This window comes from Gopherus evgoodei, chromosome 1 (assembly GCF_007399415.2).
Source record: "Gopherus evgoodei ecotype Sinaloan lineage chromosome 1, rGopEvg1_v1.p, whole genome shotgun sequence".
Classification (NCBI taxonomy): Eukaryota; Metazoa; Chordata; order Testudines; family Testudinidae; genus Gopherus; species Gopherus evgoodei.
This window is the reverse complement of record NC_044322.1, coordinates 294,975,641-294,995,662: the sequence shown is the minus strand read 5'-3', so window position 1 is coordinate 294,995,662 and position 20,022 is coordinate 294,975,641. Positions and strand designations below refer to the sequence as shown.

The following is a 20,022-nucleotide window of genomic DNA, read 5'->3' as shown; positions in this document are numbered from 1 at the left end:
AGGGGGAATTACTGCCAACATTATTCTTCAGCTTTGCAGCCATGTATACAGGTGTGTACCTCTCTCTACTTGGGTCTGAGTGAGGAAAATGTTAGGACTGAAAAGATGTTAGGACACTACTGGAGTTGGGCAGATAATGGAGTTGTGAGTTCACTGGGAGTTTTGTAAAATAAATAAAATAGTTTCAGCTTGATCCAAAAACAGTTGTTTAAATTTTTCAGTGTGTAGAAATTAAAAAACAAATTAATCACAATGTTTTAATATTAGTGAAATGAAAAATTTCAACACAAAACATTCTGATAACCCCAAAAGGAAATGTTTACTTTTAACCTGAAAAATTCATTTAGACTTTCATGCATTTTGACGAAAACAAGCAAACAAAAGTGGCAGCGGGGAAGAGGTGGGTGGGGCCTCCCTTATAAAGTCCTTTTAAAAAAAAAAGTAAAACAGCTTCCAGAGGGGAGAGTGAAAAAGCCCCATCTCACAATATCCCTTGGCACAGTAGCTTTGATACTCCAGTGATGTGAGAATCCCAAGTTTCAATTCTTTTTACTTATAAGTTAGTGTGTGGACTTGAACCTGAGTCTCCCCACCTCGCAGAATAGCATGTTAACCACTGGGCTAACACTTTGGGGGGGAAAGACGCCATCTTTGTGAAACCTTTGCTTGCTGTTGTGAAAATGTCAGTCTAAAAGTCCAAGCAAAAAGTTTCATTTTGACATTAACAAAGCATTTTTTTGTTTCCATCAAAATTAGTCCATGAACTTGACTTGAATTCACCAATAGTTTGTAGACCTGAAACTGCATTTTCTGATAATTTTTTGGATGAATAGTTTATTTTCATCCCACTCCAGCCATCAGTGCTTTGCCTCCAGGTAGAATGTCACCTATACTGTAAATGTTTTAAAGCTTCATGTGTTTTTCCGCATACACTGCTGGTGTCTCTAAAAGCTCTGTAAGTTGCCATAGGTTTTCCTTGAAGCAAGTTACTCTACTGGCTAGGGTGTGCCTGCCCTTTTCCTCATAAGGCTTCTGAATTCCCTCTGTCAGCGCAACCTTCCCCCACTTGGATTCTTGTTCGTTCACCTCACTTCTTTGCCCCTTGTTTTCATTTTCCTGAAATTCTCTGCTGAGATTTGACCCACTCCCACCCTCTCATCATTCATCCATAATCTTTCTTTCCCATTCAGCCTTCCTTTCAGTTTCAGTATGCACGTGGCCAATTTTCTGTCTTCCTGAGGATGGTTTCCCTATCAATGCTGCACTTATCTTCGGGAATTCTACTAATAAAGATAGCAAGGGAGGGGCTGAATTTTGCCATTTTATCTGGAGACTCTTAGGCCTGGTCTGTGCTACAGAGTTAGGTTGAGATAAGGCAACTTAACGTCAACTTAATTCTGTAAGCGTCTACATTAAAATGTTGCTCCCACTGATGTAACTTGCCCACTACACTGACTTAACTCCACTTCCGCAAGAGGCATAGAGTCAGTGTTGATATAGTTAGGTCGATGCAGTGTCAGTGCAGATACTGCATTGCTTACATCAACTGTTGATGCCTTTCAGAAGCTGTCCCACAATGCCAAACACTGACAGTTAAATTGGTGCAAGTGCTCCTGGTGAGGATGCACTCCACGACCCAAGGAGCATAGTGAGGACATGCCCAAGCAATTTAATTACTGTGGTGGCTGTATGTTGCCGTAACTTAGGTTGACATAATTTTCTAGTGTAGACGTATCCTTAAATTCTGTCCATACAGTCTGTGTGAGTGAAGGGTGAGAGGAACATGCAGAAAAAAGTCTCTGGGTTACTACCTGTGGGGCCCGGGTGCATGAGCAGTTTTTTGGTCATAGGAACATATTGTCCACATTTTATGCAGTAGATTTAATACAATGGATTAAAAGTAAGGCCACAAACTGAAGGTTATAAAACCATTTTACTGGACAGAAAATAAATTGTCGTCCTGCCTATTTCTTTTTAGCAGTCCAGACATGACGTTTAGTAATTTGGAGTGATTTGTGTAATTTTTTTCAATTGTACCTTATTGTTCATAGCAGATGTCTGTTTAAAGGATTTTAAATAGAAGATGTTTCACATATTTTTCCGCTTTTTTTATTGTCGTGACACAAATATCAGTGAAAATAGTAAGTATTTTAGAGAAAATGTAAACCCTTAAAGCTGTATAAATAAAATGAACTTATTTTTGGCAGGAGCTAATTTCAAAAAATGCATTTAGCAAGAAACTGAGTTAGTAAAAAAAAGATTAAACTCAACTTTTAATCAGTAGAGATCAAATGTAGCAGGGCATATAGTAAGTTATGGTGTATATGGGGGTACATGAGTTATAATTTACTGAAAAGAGCTTGTTATAGTCAAGCTTAATAAGTCTTTATAGTGAGCTAACATGCTAAGAGGCTACGGCATAGAGCACATTATTAAAAATTAAAATTAGCTTATCAAACATTTTCAGTTACAGTTCAAATCTACAACTAGTTTCTTCCTTCAGAGAACGGAATCAGAGCAAGGACTTTTTTTAGGGTACGATAGGATACAAAACATACAGAATTAATCAAATATACTTCATTTCGGCAAACAATTGTTTAAATACTGTGAGGTTGATTCTCAGGGTACATCTACACTGCCATCAAAACTGTGATTGCAGCTCAGATAGGCATACCCACCCTGTCTTTTATCTAACTAGTATAGCTAAAAATAGCAGTGAAGACACAGAGCCTGGCCTCCATTGCAGGCAACATAAGTACGTGCCCAGGGTTCTGGCAGACCTGTACAGCCCATGCCACCACCTCTTGACAGCTGTTTTTTAGCTGTGTTGCTAGATTCAAACTAGCACACTTCAGCCTGCTATTGCAGTGTTAGACTGTTAGACATGGCAGTTTAGCATGTCCAGCAGTGTAAAGAGGCCTTAATTACATTTACACTCTAAGGCCCCTGTACATTGCCAGCATGGTGTAAAGGCACCATAGGATAAATGAGAATTGGACCTTATATCATTTTTTCATGTTTTTATTTTGAATATTTTTGTCTGTATATTGATGTAGAATGTTTTAGATAATGCTACTTGTTTGCTGATTATCTTCTAAAATATCAGTGTCTGGCTCAGCATTCATAATTCACTATACACTGTGCAGTTGCAAAATCTCATTTTCCATGCCATTAAAAACAACAACAAAGGAAACTCAGTTTTCCATAAAATTAGTTACCTAAAATCTTACAGATTATCAATATAATATAAAATATTCGGATGCCAATTTTAGTATATACAGCCATGTAAAACACTATAGTTATCAATCTATATTCAGGGTTTGATGCTGCAAAAATGTACATAAATAACAAACTTTACTCACTTGGGTAGTCCCAATGACTACTGAAGTCAGTGACTTTACTTATGTACATATTAGTAGGATTGGTACACTAACATGCCAGATTTTTGGGTCCCTCAGAAGTGCTGTACTTCATGCTCATTATTGGCTATTACTAGGAAATCTATTAATTCTATGATTTAAACCACTATAAAGCTGTGTATATCCTAGCATAGGAAAAAATGTTAAACTAGTGGTCATTCCTTGTATTTATATTGCTCTTGAATTTATAAACACTTTCAGGAATACTAAGAATTCTTATTTTATAGGTATTAGATTATATATTTTTAAATGGCTTTCATTGGTCCGAAATATGAGTTTTCGCTTATAAGAGGATCATATTTCAAATAGCTCCCAAAAAACCCAATAATTTTACTTTTTCAGTTATTTGCTTTACACTGAGAGAGCTTTCAAATGAGTGTATAAACTCTGAGTTGAGTATCTTGGAAATGAGCATAGGTTGAGGGATTACTGCCATCTAACATCATTCTCTGTTAGACAATCCCTTATATGGTTAAAAGCATTCCTTTGGGTGATCTAACTGGAATTTTAAGACAATGAAGACATAAGCAGTCAAATGAGCATCTTATAAATAGAACTTCTGGATATTTACTGTGAAATCAGGAAATACTTTAAGGAGATAATACTATATGGAATTTAAATTAAAAACAACAATGAACAGATAGGAATAACTGAATTATGAGAATTCCTATTTTAACACAATGTAAATAATTATAAAGAGTTAGGCAATCAAACTGCCTTAAGAGAATTTCCACAGAATATAGAGTACAATAGAAGTCCTTAAGACACAATATTTTCTGCTTATTTTAAGTATCATTGATTCTGGCAACTTTTTAGAACAAAGTGATTCTTGGTCATCTTATTTCAAGTTGACAGATGTTAATAATTCAGCCCAGTTTGGTCTTTCTGTAATTTTTTTCATTTTGAACTTCTTTAGATTCCTTGACTTTAAATACATCTCAGTTTTCTCTTTATACATCTTCCATTCCTTGCCAATAGTGTTGCACTTTTCTACAATTTTGGAAAATCCTGGAAATCAGACCCAGGAATCATTAAAGCCACAGAAGAACAAAAGAAAAAGGTAAAAATACTACAAACTTTTTTAGGAGGATAGGGAGAAAATGCTATGTCCTTTTTCAAGAATGAGTTACCTGTGTGTTTCCAAATGTTGCGTCACTTGCTGTTTAGCACAGGGAAATAAGAGTAAATTCTTGTGAAACAAATGCATAGCAATATCAAAAGGTTATTTTTGCATTTATTTTATATATTCCCTTGTCTTTATTTGCAAGTAGTGTGCAGGTCTTGCTTTCTAAATTTAACATTCATGATGTTTTAATTAACAAAATAAAATTGTAGTTTAAATTTTATGAGGTGGTAGTGTGTGTAAATCTTGATATTAGGTTCAAAAAGTGATGAGTTTGAAATGATGATAAATTAGGTAATCCAGATTCATTTATGGAAGCATAAAAATCTACTCTATTCTGCATAGGTTCTTGTACCTCTCGTAGCGGTAGTACCTGAATGCCAAATGTATGTAACTATGGGACTAACTTAATATTAGCTGTATACAATGTTGTTGTAGCCATGTTGGTCCCAGGATATTAAAGAGAGAAGTTGGGTGAGGAAATATCTTTTATTGAACCAACTTCTATTGGTGAAAGAGACAAATTTTCAAGCTTACACAGCTCTTCTGTCCTAGGAAATGTTCTCAGTGTCACAGCTAAATATAAAGTGGAACAGGTTGTTTAGCATAAGTAGTTAACATATATTTCAAGAGACCATTCAAGGTGAAGTGTCCAGTGAACACCTCTCCAGAAGAAAGGAGGGGGGGGAAAAAGCTAGGGGTAGGGGGAGTTGATAAACACCACCACAACATACATTTCAAGATCCATGTATCTTATACATGCTAATCACAACATGTGGTGTACCTCACAATGCACTAAATGCACCAATAGCAACTATGTGGGTAAGACCCAGACAGTCACTATGCTCTTGAATGAACTCTCACAGAAAAATGACAAAAACACTATATCGCCTGTGGATGACCAGTTTTCACAAAGAGATCACTCTATATCAGACCTCTCAGTCCCCATCCTCAAAGAAACTCGCACAGCACCTCTAAAAGACCAGCCTGGGAGCTTAAATTCATAACTTTGCTAGACACTAAAAATCATGGACTGAATAGAGACACTGGATTTATGACTTATTACAACAATCTATAACAGGAGTGGGCAATAATTTTTGCTGGAGGACCACTCAACAAATTTTGATAAGTTGTCACAGCCCACACATTTCTACTATATTAATGGAAGGAGTGCGGGGTCTGGGAGGGAATTTGAGGGCAGGAGGGAGCTCCGAACTGGTGCAGAGTATTGGGATGCGGGGGAGGGGCTCTGGGAGGGAATTTGGTGCAGGAGGGGGCACCAGTTGGGGGCAAGGGATTGGGGTGCAGGAGGGGGGGCAGGGTCTGAGAGGGAGTTTAGGTGCAAGAGGAGTTCTGACCTGGGGCAGGAGCTAGGGGTGCGGGAGGCGGTGCGAGGTGTTGTCATAAACAGATAGCTAAGGGTTAATGTCTCTTTCACCTGAAACACCTGACCAGAAAACCAATCAGGAAACCGGATTTTTTCAACTTTGGGTGGAGGGAAGTGTGTGTCTGAGTCTTTTGTCTGTCTGCCTGTTTCCTCTGAGCTTTGGAGAAGTAGTTCTATTTTCTAGTCTTCTGTTTCTAAGTGTAAGGACAAAGAGATCAGATAGTAAGTTCTATGGTTTCTTTTCTTTGGTATTTGCATGAATATAAGTGCTGGAGTGCTTTGATGTGTATTCTTTTTGAATAAGGCTGTTTATTCAATATTTTTTTAAGAAATTGCCCTGTATTGTGTTATCTGAATACAGAGAGACTATTTGTATTTTTTCTTTCTTTTTATATAAAGCTTTCTTTTAAGACCTGTTGGAGTTTTTCTTTACTTCAGGGAAATTGAGTCTGTACTCACCAGGGAATTGGTGGGAGGAAGAAATCAGGGGAGGTCTGTGTGTGTTGAATTGGCTAGCCTGATTTTGCATTCCCTCTGGGGAATAGGAAAGTCCTTTTTGTTCCCAGGACTGGGAAACGGAGAGGGGGAATCACTCTGTGTAGTTTCACAGAGCTTGTGTCTGTGTATCTCTCCAGGAGCATCTGGAGGGGGGAAGGGAAAAAGGATTATTTCCCTTTGTTGTGAGACTCAAGGGATTTGGGTCTTGGGGTCCCCAGGGAAGGTTTTTCAGTGGGACCAGAGTGCCCCAAAACACTCTAATTTTTTGGGTGGTGGCAGCAGTACCAGGTCCAAGCTGGTAACTAAGCTTGGAGGGTTTCATGCTAACCCCCATATTTTGGACGCTAAGGTCCAAAATCTGGGAATAAGGTTATGTCATGGTGTAGCAGCGGTGGGATCTAGACAGAATCCAGAAGCCAGTAGGAATATTATATTTTTCTTTTCTCTGCTAAGGGCTTTTTAGCAGAGAGAAACAGTTTGGTTTTAAAAGGAAACCAGAGAGAATTTTTTTTTCTGCTCTCTCTAGCAGTTTGTGGTTTGCATGTTAAGCGAGAAGACTGTTGAGGGTCTTTTGTCATGCAATAGCCCTCCCATTAGGTGGCAAGTACCAGCACTTATATGCATGCAAATAAAGTGGTTTTTCTGGTTTCCCTTAATTGAACATTAGCTAGAGAGAGAAAAGGAAAAAAGCACTGTTGCTAGGCAGACTTCAGGAGGCAACAGAGCCTGCAGTGCAGAAGATAAACACCGGAGGGCACCCCAACACAAGAAAGCAGGAATCATGACTTCTAAGGCAAAAATGGAGGCCGAAGACCAAATCAAAGAAGCTGAACACAGGCGACAACTAGAAATAAAACAAAAAGAGATGGAGCTGAAAGAAAAGGAAGAAAGCATCAAACAGGCAGCCCAAGAGGCAGCACACAAAAGAAAACTAGAAGAAGAAGAGGTGGCCTACCGAAGGAAACAAGCAGAAGATGAGTTGGCCCACAGAAGGAAGCAAGAAGAAGAAGAGGCGGCCCACCGCCGAGACATGGAAAAACAACAAAAAGAAATGGAAAAACAACAAAAAGAAAATGAAGAGAAGGAAAAGCAGAGAAAACATGAACTGGAGTTGGCAAAAGCTGGGCTGCATGTGCCAGCCAACCCTAACAACCCGGCGCCCATTATTGCTCCACAGCACAGGAAATTTCCCACCTACAAGGCAGGTGATGACACCGAGGCCTTCCTGGAAAATTTTGAAAGAGCCTGTCTTGGGTACAGCATCCCCGAAGACCAGTACATGGTAGAATTAAGGCCACACCTCAGTGGACCTTTAGCAGAGGTGGCAGCTGAAATGCCCAAGCCGCAAATGAATGACTATAAACTTTTTCAAACCAAGGCCAGATACCGGATGGGGATAACCCCAGATCATGCCCGTCGGCGCTTCAGAACCCAAAAGTGGAAACCAGAGGTGTCATTTCCCAAACACGCCTACTACATTGCAAAAAACTATGAGGCCTGGTTAACAGGAAACAACATTCAAACCTTGGAAGAAGTGAACCTCCTCATACAAATGGAGCAGTTCTTGGATGGTGTTCCTGAAGACATCACACGGTACATACAAGATAGAAATCCCAAAACTATCGCTGAGGCGGGGGAGATTGGAGCCAAATGGATGGAACTGGCAGAAAGCAAAAAAGCTACTGTCAAGGGGAACGATTACCCCAGGGGGCACACAGACCATAAACCCTACAACCGAGGACAGCCAAAGACCCTACATACCACCCAAGTAAAGCCACAGATACCCTACTCTTCAACCTCACCAGTCTCCAGTAACTCACCTCGGCCCAGTGACCCATCAGATGGAAGATGCTTTAAGTGTAATGAACTGGGACATATCAAGGCCAACTGTCCCAAGAACACCAGGCGAGTGCAATTCATTACACAACCATCACCCCAAAGATCCCCAGGCCCAGATGCCTCTCAAATACCCTTGGAGCGAAGGGAAAATTTGAGAGTGGGCGGAAAGAAGGTTACTGCGTGGAGAGACACGGGGGCACAAGTGTCAGCTATCCACCAATCCTTCGTTGACCCCAAATTCATCAACCCAAAGGCCAAAGTTACAATTTACCCCTTCATGTCACAAGCTGTAGACTTGCCTACAGCTCAACTGCCTGTCCAGTACAAAGGCTGGTCAGGAATGTGGACTTTTGCAGTCTATGACAATTATCCTATCCCCATGCTACTGGGGGAAGACTTGGCCAACCAGGTGAGGCGGGCCAAGAGAGTGGGAATGGTTACCCGTAGCCAAACCAGGCAAGCTTCCAGACCCATTCCTGTTCCTGAGCCGTCCACAGAGGCCCCGTCTGTGTTACCAGAGACCCAGACAGAGGTAGTGGACCCGGATTCCATGCCTACCACTGAAACAGCCACAGCATCTCCAGTCCCAGGCCCGGAACTGGAACAGCAACCAGCACCAGCAAGTGCAACCACATCTTCAAACTCAACGCCAGAGGGCGCCAGCGAGCCAGAACTGGCAGAAGCACACGACAGCCATACCCAAAAGGCTCAGCCAGAGCCTGAAATACCCTCAGGTGCACCAGCGGAGAGCGGTTCACCAGCAACGGAAACAACCCCATCACCTACATCGCTTCCAGAGGGACCAAGCCCAAGTCCACAGTCTGAGGAAGAACTGGTGACCCCAGCCTCAAGGGAACAGTTCCAGGCTGAGCAGGAAGCAGATGACAGCCTTCAGAAAGCGTGGGCGGCGGCACGGAGCACCCCACCGCCTCTCAGCTCTTCTAATCAATCCCGGTTTGTTATAGACCAAGGACTTTTATACAAGGAAATTCTTTCTGGTGGACACCGGGAGGAATGGCAGCCGCAAAAACAGTTGGTGGTTCCAACTAAGTACCGGGGGAAGCTCTTAAGCTTAGCCCATGATCATCCCAGTGGCCATGCTGGGGTGAACCGAACCAAGGACCGGTTGGGGAAGTCCTTCCACTGGGAGGGGATGGGCAAGGATGTTGCCAAGTATGTCCGGTCTTGTGAGGTATGCCAAAGAGTGGGTAAGCCTCAAGACCAGGTCAAGGCCCCTCTCCAGCCACTCCCCATAATTGAGGTCCCATTTCAGCGAGTAGCTGTGGATATTCTGGGCCCTTTTCCAAAAAAGACGCCCAGAGGAAAACAGTACGTACTGACTTTAGTGGACTTTGCTACCCGATGGCCAGAAGCAGTAGCTCTAGGCAACACCAGGGCTAACACTGTGTGCCTGGCCCTAACAGACATCTTTGCCAGGGTAGGTTGGCCCTCCGACATCCTTACAGATTCAGGGTCTAATTTCCTGGCAGGGACCATGGAAAAACTGTGGGAAACTCATGGGGTGAATCACTTGGTTGCCACCCCGTACCACCATCAAACCAATGGCCTGGTGGAAAGGTTCAATGGAACTTTGGGGGCCATGATAAGAAAATTCATCAACGAATTCTCCAATAATTGGGACCTAGTGTTGCAGCAGTTGCTGTTTGCCTACAGGGCTGTACCACATCCCAGTTTAGGGTTTTCACCATTTGAACTTGTGTATGGTCACGAGGTTAAGGGGCCATTACAGTTGGTGAAGCAGCAATGGGAGGGGTTTACGCCTTCTCCAGGAACTAACATTCTGGACTTTGTAAGCAACCTACAAAGCACCCTCCGACACTCTTTAGCCCTTGCTAGAGAGAACCTAAAGGATGCTCAAGAAGAGCAAAAGGCCTGGTATGACAGACATGCCAGAGAACGTTCCTTCAAGGTAGGAGACCAGGTTATGGTCTTGAAGGCGCAACAGGCCCATAAGATGGAAGCATCATGGGAAGGGCCATTCACGGTCCAAGAGCGCCTGGGAGCTGTAAACTACCTCATAGCATTTCCCAATTCCTCACTAAAGCCTAAAGTGTACCATGTTAATTCTCTCAAGCCTTTCTATTCCAGAGACTTACAGGTTTGTCAGTTTACAGTCCAGGGAGATGATGCTGAGTGGCCTGACGGTGTCTACTACGACGGAAAAAAAGACGGTGGCGTGGAAGAGGTGAACCTCTCAACCACCCTGGAACGTCTGCAGCGGCAACAAACCAAGGAGCTGTGCACTAGCTTCGCCCCATTGTTCTCAGCCACCCCAGGACGGACTGAACGGGCATACCACTCCATTGATACAGGTAATGCTCACCCAATCAGAACCCCACCCTACCGGGTGTCTCCTCATGCCCAAGCTGCTATAGAACGGGAGATCCAGAACATGCTACAGATGGGTATAATCCGCCCATCTACCAGTGCCTGGGCATCTCCAGTGGTTCTGGTACCCAAACCAGATGGGGAAATACGCTTCTGCGTGGACTACCGTAAGCTAAATGCTGTAACTCGTCCGGACAACTATCCAATGCCACGTACTGATGAGCTATTGGAAAAGTTGGGACGTGCCCAGTTCATCTCTACCATAGACTTAACCAAGGGGTACTGGCAAGTACCGCTAGATGAACCTGCCAAGGAGAGGTCAGCATTCGTCACCCATACGGGGGTGTATGAATTCAATGTCCTTCCTTTCGGCCTTCGAAATGCACCCGCCACCTTCCAGAGGCTGGTAGACGGTCTACTAGCTGGACTGGGAGAATTTGCAGTTGCCTACCTCGATGATGTGGCCATTTTTTCAGACTCCTGGCCCGAACACCTACTCCACCTGGAAAAGGTCTTTGAGCGCATCAAGCAGGCAGGACTAACTGTTAAGGCCAAAAAGTGTCAAATAGGCCAAAACAGAGTGACTTACCTGGGGCACCAGGTGGGTCGAGGAACCATAAACCCCCTACAGGCCAAGGTGGATGCTATCCAAAAGTGGCCTGTCCCAAGGTCAAAGAAACAGGTCCAATCCTTCTTAGGCTTGGCCGGATACTACAGGCGATTTGTACCACACTACAGCCAAATCGCTGCCCCATTGACCGACCTGACCAAAAAGACCCAGCCAAATGCAGTTAAGTGGACTGATGAGTGTCAAAAGGCCTTTACCCAACTTAAGGCAACGCTCATGTCTGACCCTGTACTTAGGGCCCCGGATTTTGACAAACCATTCCTAGTAACCACAGATGCATCTGAGCGTGGTATAGGAGCAGTGCTCATGCAGGAAGCAACAGATCACAACTTCCATCCTGTCGTGTTTCTCAGCAAGAAACTGTCTGAGAGGGAAAGTCACTGGTCAGTCAGTGAAAAGGAATGCTATGCCATTGTGTACGCCCTGGAAAAGCTACGCCCATATGTTTGGGGACGGCGGTTCCAACTACAAACTGACCATGCTGCACTAAAGTGGCTTCATACTGCCAAGGGGAACAACAAGAAACTTCTTCGTTGGAGTTTAGCTCTCCAAGATTTTGATTTTGAAATTCAACACATCACAGGAGCTTCTAACAAAGTTGCTGATGCACTCTCCCGTGACAGTTTCCCAGAATCCAGTAGTTAAAAAGTGTTCTTAAAATGTAAAAGTCTGTTAGTTATATACTTAGTAGTATATGTAAAGGTGCATGTGTTGTATTAATCTGTTTATTTTCAAGTTCTAGAAGGAAATTGCCGCCAGTCAGCTTCCCCACTGTCTGCAATTTGGGGGGCGTGTCATAAACAGATAGCTAAGGGTTAATGTCTCTTTCACCTGAAACACCTGACCAGAAAACCAATCAGGAAACCGGATTTTTTCAACTTTGGGTGGAGGGAAGTGTGTGTCTGAGTCTTTTGTCTGTCTGCCTGTTTCCTCTGAGCTTTGGAGAAGTAGTTCTATTTTCTAGTCTTCTGTTTCTAAGTGTAAGGACAAAGAGATCAGATAGTAAGTTCTATGGTTTCTTTTCTTTGGTATTTGCATGAATATAAGTGCTGGAGTGCTTTGATGTGTATTCTTTTTGAATAAGGCTGTTTATTCAATATTTTTTTAAGAAATTGCCCTGTATTGTGTTATCTGAATACAGAGAGACTATTTGTATTTTTTCTTTCTTTTTATATAAAGCTTTCTTTTAAGACCTGTTGGAGTTTTTCTTTACTTCAGGGAAATTGAGTCTGTACTCACCAGGGAATTGGTGGGAGGAAGAAATCAGGGGAGGTCTGTATGTGTTGAATTGGCTAGCCTGATTTTGCATTCCCTCTGGGGAATAGGAAAGTCCTTTTTGTTCCCAGGACTGGGAAACGGAGAGGGGGAATCACTCTGTGTAGTTTCACAGAGCTTGTGTCTGTGTATCTCTCCAGGAGCATCTGGAGGGGGGAAGGGAAAAAGGATTATTTCCCTTTGTTGTGAGACTCAAGGGATTTGGGTCTTGGGGTCCCCAGGGAAGGTTTTTCAGTGGGACCAGAGTGCCCCAAAACACTCTAATTTTTTGGGTGGTGGCAGCAGTACCAGGTCCAAGCTGGTAACTAAGCTGGGAGGGTTTCATGCTAACCCCCATATTTTGGACGCTAAGGTCCAAAATCTGGGAATAAAGTTATGTCAGGTGTAGGATCTGACTGGGAGATGCTTACCACAGGCAGCTCCTGGCCAGTGTTGCAGCAGGGCTCAGACAGGCTGCGTGCTGTGGTCTCATACTGCTCCTGGAAGCAGCTGCAGCCAGCTGCTGCTGGCACATCTCTCCTTGCCCCTTGGGAGGAGGAAGGCACTGGTCTCTATGCACTGACCATGCCATGCCTGCAGGCACCACCCCCTGCAGCTCCCATTGGCCAGTTTCCAGCCGATGGGAGCTGTGTGGGGGGTGGGGGCAGCATGGGGAGACACCTCCAGCTCCCCATCCACCCCACCTCACCCCCGCCGCTAGGGGCACGCCGAGGCATGCCAACAGCAGCTGGCAACTTCCAGGAATGGCATGGGGCCACTGCATGCAAGCAGAATGCCTGAGCACCCCACTGCACTGTGGGACTTTTAGCGGCCCGGAGATCGCGAGGTGGCAGCCAAAGAGCCTGGCAGGCTGGACAGAAATGTTACATGGGCCAGATCTGGCCTGCAGGCCATATTTTACCCACCCCTGATCTATACCCATTAACACCCACCCCAGCTTTCCCCCTACTGGCCACTTCACCTTGAATAATCCCATGAAATATGTTTTAACTGCTTATGCTAAACAATCTGTTCCACCTTGTATTTAGTTGTGACACATGTCTACGCTGCAGACAGACACCCACTGCTGACCTGAGCCAGCTGACTCAGGCTAGGGCCCTATCTACAGTACCACTTATCTTGGCAAAACTGATGTTGCTCAGGGATGTGGGAAAAAAAACGCCCCTGAGCTGCAAGTTTCTCCAACCTAAGTGGTAGTGTGCACAGCGCTGTGTCAGCAAGAGAGCTCCTCCCGCCGACATATGCACCGCCATTTGTTGAAGACGGTTTAATTATGTTGACAGGAGAGCTCTGCGCTCTCAAGAGAGCAGCATAGAGCAGATGTACTGCTGTAAGGTCTCTTGTGTAGACATAGCCTAAGTAGCTGTTTAATTGTGATGTAGTTTGGGTTTGGGTTGCAGCCCAATCTCTTATATTCTCCCACCTTGCAGGGTCCTAGAGCCAGGGTCCAGCCCATCCACAGATGTCTACACCCCAATTAAATAGACCCTTAGCTCAAGCCCAAAGAGCCTGAGTCAGCTGATAAGGGCCAGCGATGTGTGTCTAATTGCATTGTAGACATTCTCTCTTCGTACAGTTCCCAGACCTGAAGAAGAGTTTTGTGTAACCTTAAAAGCTTGTATCTGTCACAACAGAAGCTGGTTGAATAAAATATATTACCTCACTCATCTTGTCTCCAATACTAGTGTAACCCACACACCTTCTGGGTGTGGTATTCTTTCCCGTCGAGTGGTAATGGGACCACTTAGGGTATGTCTATACTACCTGCCAGATCGGCAGGCAGCGATCGATCCAGCGGGGGTAGATTTATCGCATCTAGTCTACATGCAATAAATCGACCCTCGAGCGCTCTTCCGTCGACTCCTGTACTCCATCACCGCGAGAGGTGCAGACAGAGTCGACGGGAGTGGCAGCAGTCACCTCACTGCAGTGAAGACACCACAGTGAGTAGATCAAAGTATGTCAACTTCAGCTATGTTATTCATGTAGCTGAAGTTGCATAACTTAGATTGATCCCTCCCCCCACCCCCAGTGTAGACCAGGCCTTAGAGAGAGTTAGATGAGTCTGCTCTACAGCCTTAGTTAAAAGGCAGTTGGCTTTTAGCTCATGCACTGAGTTCCAGAGGTCCCCGGTTTGATCCTGCCTGACCACAACCGGAGTCTGTCAGCGTTACAAGTGGGGGCTCTTCTGGGATTTCAGCTGGGAAGTCTCTGAAGCTCAGGACATGCTTCCTCAGCTAAACGAAGTATGTAACCTCCACTCCTCCTGGCTATGGTGTTCTGACCCATCGAGTGGCAGACCACTTAAACAGAGAGTTAAATGAGTCTGCTCTACAGCCTGAGCTAAAAAGCAGTTGACTTTTAGCTTGTGCTGTAAAGGTTCATACACTAAGCTCCAGAAGTCCCAGGTTCAGTCCTGCCCAGCGACGACCGGAGTCTGTCATTGTTACACTAGCTGTCACTTTAAATGTCATTGCTTAAAGCTTTTGTAAATTCTGTTTTAAAAATAAATCAAACTTACAAGTTACTGTAATTTAAATATACTATACCAACAAAGCTAGAACTTCTACTGACAAAATATTGAATTCTGTTTGAGTCAAGTTTCTTCTTCGGTTCTGATGTTGAGATAGACAAGTGTGATTAACTTTCATTGGCATTTGAGAGTAATTCATCTTGGCATATAATTTATGACCAGATGCATTTATAATCTTTTACCATGATCATTTTCTGATACTCAAGCCCATTACTGTTAGCAGTTCTAATGAGCCCTTTATTGAAATGAAGTTTTTGAGTAATCAAACCTAGCAATCACAAATTCCCAAAATGAGAGCAGCAGTAACCTCTTCCATTAGTTTATGGGAGAGATTTTCAAAAGCCCCTAAAGGAGTTAGGCATACAAATCCCATTGAAAATCAGTGAGATTTGTGCTCCTGACTCACTTAAGTTCTTTCGGAAATCCCACTCTTAAGCATGCTGTGCTACTCACTGCAAATCAAAGTGGAATGACATCAGGCTGCCTGGTATTATATATTTGTCCATGTGCAGAGTAGTAATCTCTGATGAGGTTGTGATTGGTTAGATTATTTTTGTTTACAGGATAGATCAGTTGTTTTTTTAATATCAGTGAATGTGCATACAGAACTGCTTTTCTGTTACTGCGCCTCTACCAAGTTGGATGCTGGGCTAGTCCAATCTAAGTACCATTCCTTCAGCAAGGCTACATAATTAAGTAGAATTTTAACACTTTGTGGGGCAGTAAGCCCCACATAAACACAGGAGTCTCATTGAAGTCAATGGGACTGCTCACCTACTTCAAATAAAGCACATGCTTCAGTGTTTTGCAAAATCAGAGTCTAAATAAAAAATTAGCCAGTTTTCAGTCTTCTTCCATCAGGATTTTGTCACTGTGCTGACAAAAAAAAAAATGACAAAATGGTCATAAGTACCTTCTGTTCCTTTTCTAATCAGGAGAGGTGAAGAAAGACTTTAAATCATATGGATCCAAAGACACCAACATGACAGGGCACTTAAAACCCAGAACCATGGTAAAAATATATTTCGTGTACTATGGCTGAAGGTACACATTAGACAAGCATTTTGGTCCTTAATTTTATTCCTTAACTATTCATGCTAATCAGAGTTAATTCTTCCTGGGCCAAGAAAAGTAGCTTTGGCAAAAGACATTTTCAGGACAATTCCTTTGAAATCTGTGAATGTATATTTTCCAGACACTGCAGACTTTATATAAAAGCCTCTTGTGGCACAGTCTTCAGCTGCTGAAATATAAAAGTTGTTGGAAATATAGACTGTTTTCATTTCCTAGAGTAATAAGTCACCACTATTCCAATAACAAAATAGACGCTGGAAGGACACACAAAATGAAAGGATCTAATTCAATGTAAGGAAATTGGGATGTTGTAACTGAAATCCACCAGTGTATATCACTTGATCCATAAGCATAGCATGATGCATAGTGGGTCGGAGGTTTGGCTTTTATTACTGCTTTTGTGGTTATGAGATGAACATTCTATGGAGTAAGTAATTGCAGCCTTGAGACGTTGGACTGTATACCACTGAACTTAAATTTCTCCTTCTTGACTGATAGGTCCTGACTGGAAGGTAATCTCTGTGGATTTATCAAAATGCAAAATAGTTTGAGTTTAAATCTGTGATTTTAAAATGAATTTAGTTAAACCTGTGTGCCAAATTCTGTGTGGATGTGCTAAGTCAGTCTAAACCTGCTTTATATCTATTTAGCTTAAAACAACTAAGAATAGGTTTAAGATAAACTATATAAGCCACTTTTAATTGGAAATTAATGTCTACGTAGAGTGTTGTACCAGTTTAAATAGATTTAAAACTTATTTAAATTAAATATTCTGTTGTAGGCAAAGCCTGAGATAGTCTGAGCATACAGGCCTGAATATGAGCTACAGAAATCATTTAGCATTGGAGATTAGATGGGTATGTGTTTAAAAGTTCAAATACTAATTTTATTTCTTGTTTGTTTCTTCCAAAGACAATAGTTGAACTTGCAGAGACAGGAAGTCTGGACCTCAGTATATTCTGCAGTACCTGTTTGGTAGTATGCTTTTTATTTTTATTTATTTATTTGTATTTCCACTTAATTGAAATGTAAATATCAGTGTTGGAAGGGAGAGGTTGTGTGTGGTGGGCAAAACTGGATATTTATATAGTAAATAAATGAGACTTCCTCCCCCCCCACCCATTTTCTCCATGTTATTTCAGAGATGGATGTTATTTTAAAAAAATAGCACTGACCTTCAGTTCACGGTACTGACAAATGTATTTTGTACTTCCATGCTTGCTGATGACTTTATAAGCATTATTGTTTTCTTAATACTTGTACACTTTTAAACCTGTCAAGATTCCTTCCCCACTCTGAACTTTAGGGTACAGATGTGGGGACCTGCATGAGAACCCCTAAGCTTAATTACCAGCTTAGATCTCATTGCTGCCACCACCCAAATTGTTAATGAGTCATTTGGGAAACTCTGTGTACCACCTCCTACCCCCCCCCCACCTCCAGTATATCTCCCTCCCAAATACTATAACCTTTCCTTGGGTAGCCTTGAGACACTCCTCTGCCAATTCCGTGGTGAACACCGATCCAAACCCTTGGATCTTAAAACGAGGAGAAATTAACCATTCCTCCTCCTTTCCCCCCACCAATTCCTGCTGAGTCCAGATCCAACCCCCTTGGATCTTAAAACAAGGAAAAATCAAGGTTCTTAAAAAGAAGGCTTTTAATTAAAGAAATAAAAGTAAAAATCATCTCTGTAAAATCAGGATGGAAAATAACTTTACAGGGTAATCAGATTCATAGAACCCAGAGGAACCCCCTCTAGCCTTAGGTTCAAAGTTACAGCAAACAGAGGTAAACTTTTTAGCAAAAGGAACATTTACAAGTTGAGAAAACAAAGATAAAACTAACACACCTTGCCTGACTGTTACTTACAAATTTGAAATATGAGAGATTGGTTCAGAAAGGTTTTGAGAGCATGGATTGATGTCTGGTCCCTCTTAGTCCCAAGAGTGAACAACTCCCAAAACAAAGAGCGCACAAACAAAAGCCTTCCCCCTACCAAGATTTGAAAGCATCTTGTCCCCTTATTGGTCCTTTGGGTCAGGTATCAGTCAGGTTACCTGAGCTTCTTAACCCTTTACAGGTAAAAGGATTTTGTTGTCTCTGGCCAGGAAGGATTTTGCACATTCCTTTTAAATTGTGATTAGCAAATATAAAAGACTGTAAAGTCTACTCATAGTACATTCTCATGCTTTGCATGAGATGGAATACTAATAACAAAATGCCAACTTATTAAACAATGGTCAATTTTTCTTAAATATGCACATATACAGTACAGTTTTATTAATCCAGATAGCCAAGCATTGGCCTTTTGCTGCTATTAAGAGGAAACACTTAACTAATAATCTTAGCCCCATTTTCATAGTAATGGTTCTATCTGAGCTGCAGAACCCATCTTGTTACCTAAGGTGCCATGCAGTTGGGAGTAGGAGCTATCTGCTATATAAGAAAAGGCCTGCTGCCTCCCTAGTCCCAACAGAAGGGACAGCTGCATAATGTCCTTTGTAGCAGTCTGTTATGGGGCATTGACATGGAAAAAGCAAATCAAGATCCAAGAATATGCTAAATTGTATTATTGGTATTGAAAATTATTTTCTTAATAAGTTTATTATGGTTTACCATGACTCAGTTTCCACACAAGCATTCCTTCATTAATTCAATGGCCACTTAGTGATAAATGTACAAGCGTAAGCAATATACTCTTGTATTATGTACCCAACAGCAATACAGTTATAAATACTGGCCAAAATACTCTCAACAGGATCAGGCCTGGGAGGGACCTTCCCATCATGGCGTGACTCCAGAGGAATAAGGAAAGGCACTGACAAAGTACCCCTAGAAACCTTTCTTTTTAATTCACTATAAGAAACAGGTGATGTCATTGTTTGCTGTCAGACCTTACTAACTCCAGATGAAGCAGCTAAGTTTGAACCTTGTCCTCTGCCCCAGTCAATACAAGATTAATGACTGGGCTTCTTTCTTTAAGGTTTGCATCTTATCTTGTTTGGCTTTATTTCTCTTTGACTATCAAACTACACATTTCTTTATACTAAACTAAACAAACCAATTATTTACCATGCCTGGTGCCCAATTAACAATATTTTCTTTATTTCTATTACCTCATCCCAAACCTTAAATGAGATAACACTGGTATTTTTTAGGGTCACTACAAGTTTAACACAAATAACTTGTGTTTTCTCATAATCTTTATCCTTTTACTTGCTTCAGTCCTACCGTTCATGCTAAAAATCCAAGCTCAGTTTGAAACCATAGCCTGCTTAAACCTAACGTGGGCCCATGTTACTACAGTTGGCAACCTTTTCAAAGTTGGCTGCCTTAATGTTGGACATCAGAATCCATATTTAGGCAGATGATACAAAAACTAGGGGAGCTGTAAATAATGAAGAGCAATCTGGATCTCTTGGTAATCTGGGTGTGAACAAACTACATACAGTATTTTAATACAACTAAATGTAAACACATAGGAACAAAGAATGTAGGCCATACTTAGCAGGATGGGGGAGACTATCATGAGAAGCAGTGACTCTGAAAGAGTTGTGTTCTGAATGTGTGCTTCCAGCATGATGCTGTGGTTAAAGGAGACGGGACTGTCAAGTAGGAGTAGAGAGGTTCTTTTACCTTTGTGTTTGGCGCTTTTGTGACCCCTGCTGGAATACTGTGTTCAGTTTTGGTGCTCACAAGTTAAGAAGGATGTTGATAAATTGGAGAGGGTTGAGAGAAGAGCCATGAGAGTGCGGAAATTCTGTGGCCTGTGTTATACGAAAGTCAGACTAGATGATCACAGTGTCCCCTTCTGGTCTTTATCCAGGACACATCTTGTGAGATGCTGCAAAGTTTTAACAAATAGAAATAACTTTTTATAAAATGTTTATTGAA

General features: G+C 42.3%; 1 protein-coding gene across 1 annotated transcript in view; it reads left to right on the top strand.

Annotated features, from left to right (window-relative positions):
- Nucleotides 1–20,022, top strand: part of ZDHHC17 (zinc finger DHHC-type containing 17) — a 137,089-nt gene that overhangs the window by 92,848 nt on the left and 24,219 nt on the right. Inside the window, exons 11-12 of the mRNA XM_030548671.1 lie at nt 4,355–4,479; nt 17,038–17,100. Coding sequence (XP_030404531.1) covers nt 4,355–4,479; nt 17,038–17,100 — 188 coding nt within the window. The remainder of the gene's footprint in view (nt 1–4,354; nt 4,480–17,037; nt 17,101–20,022) is intronic.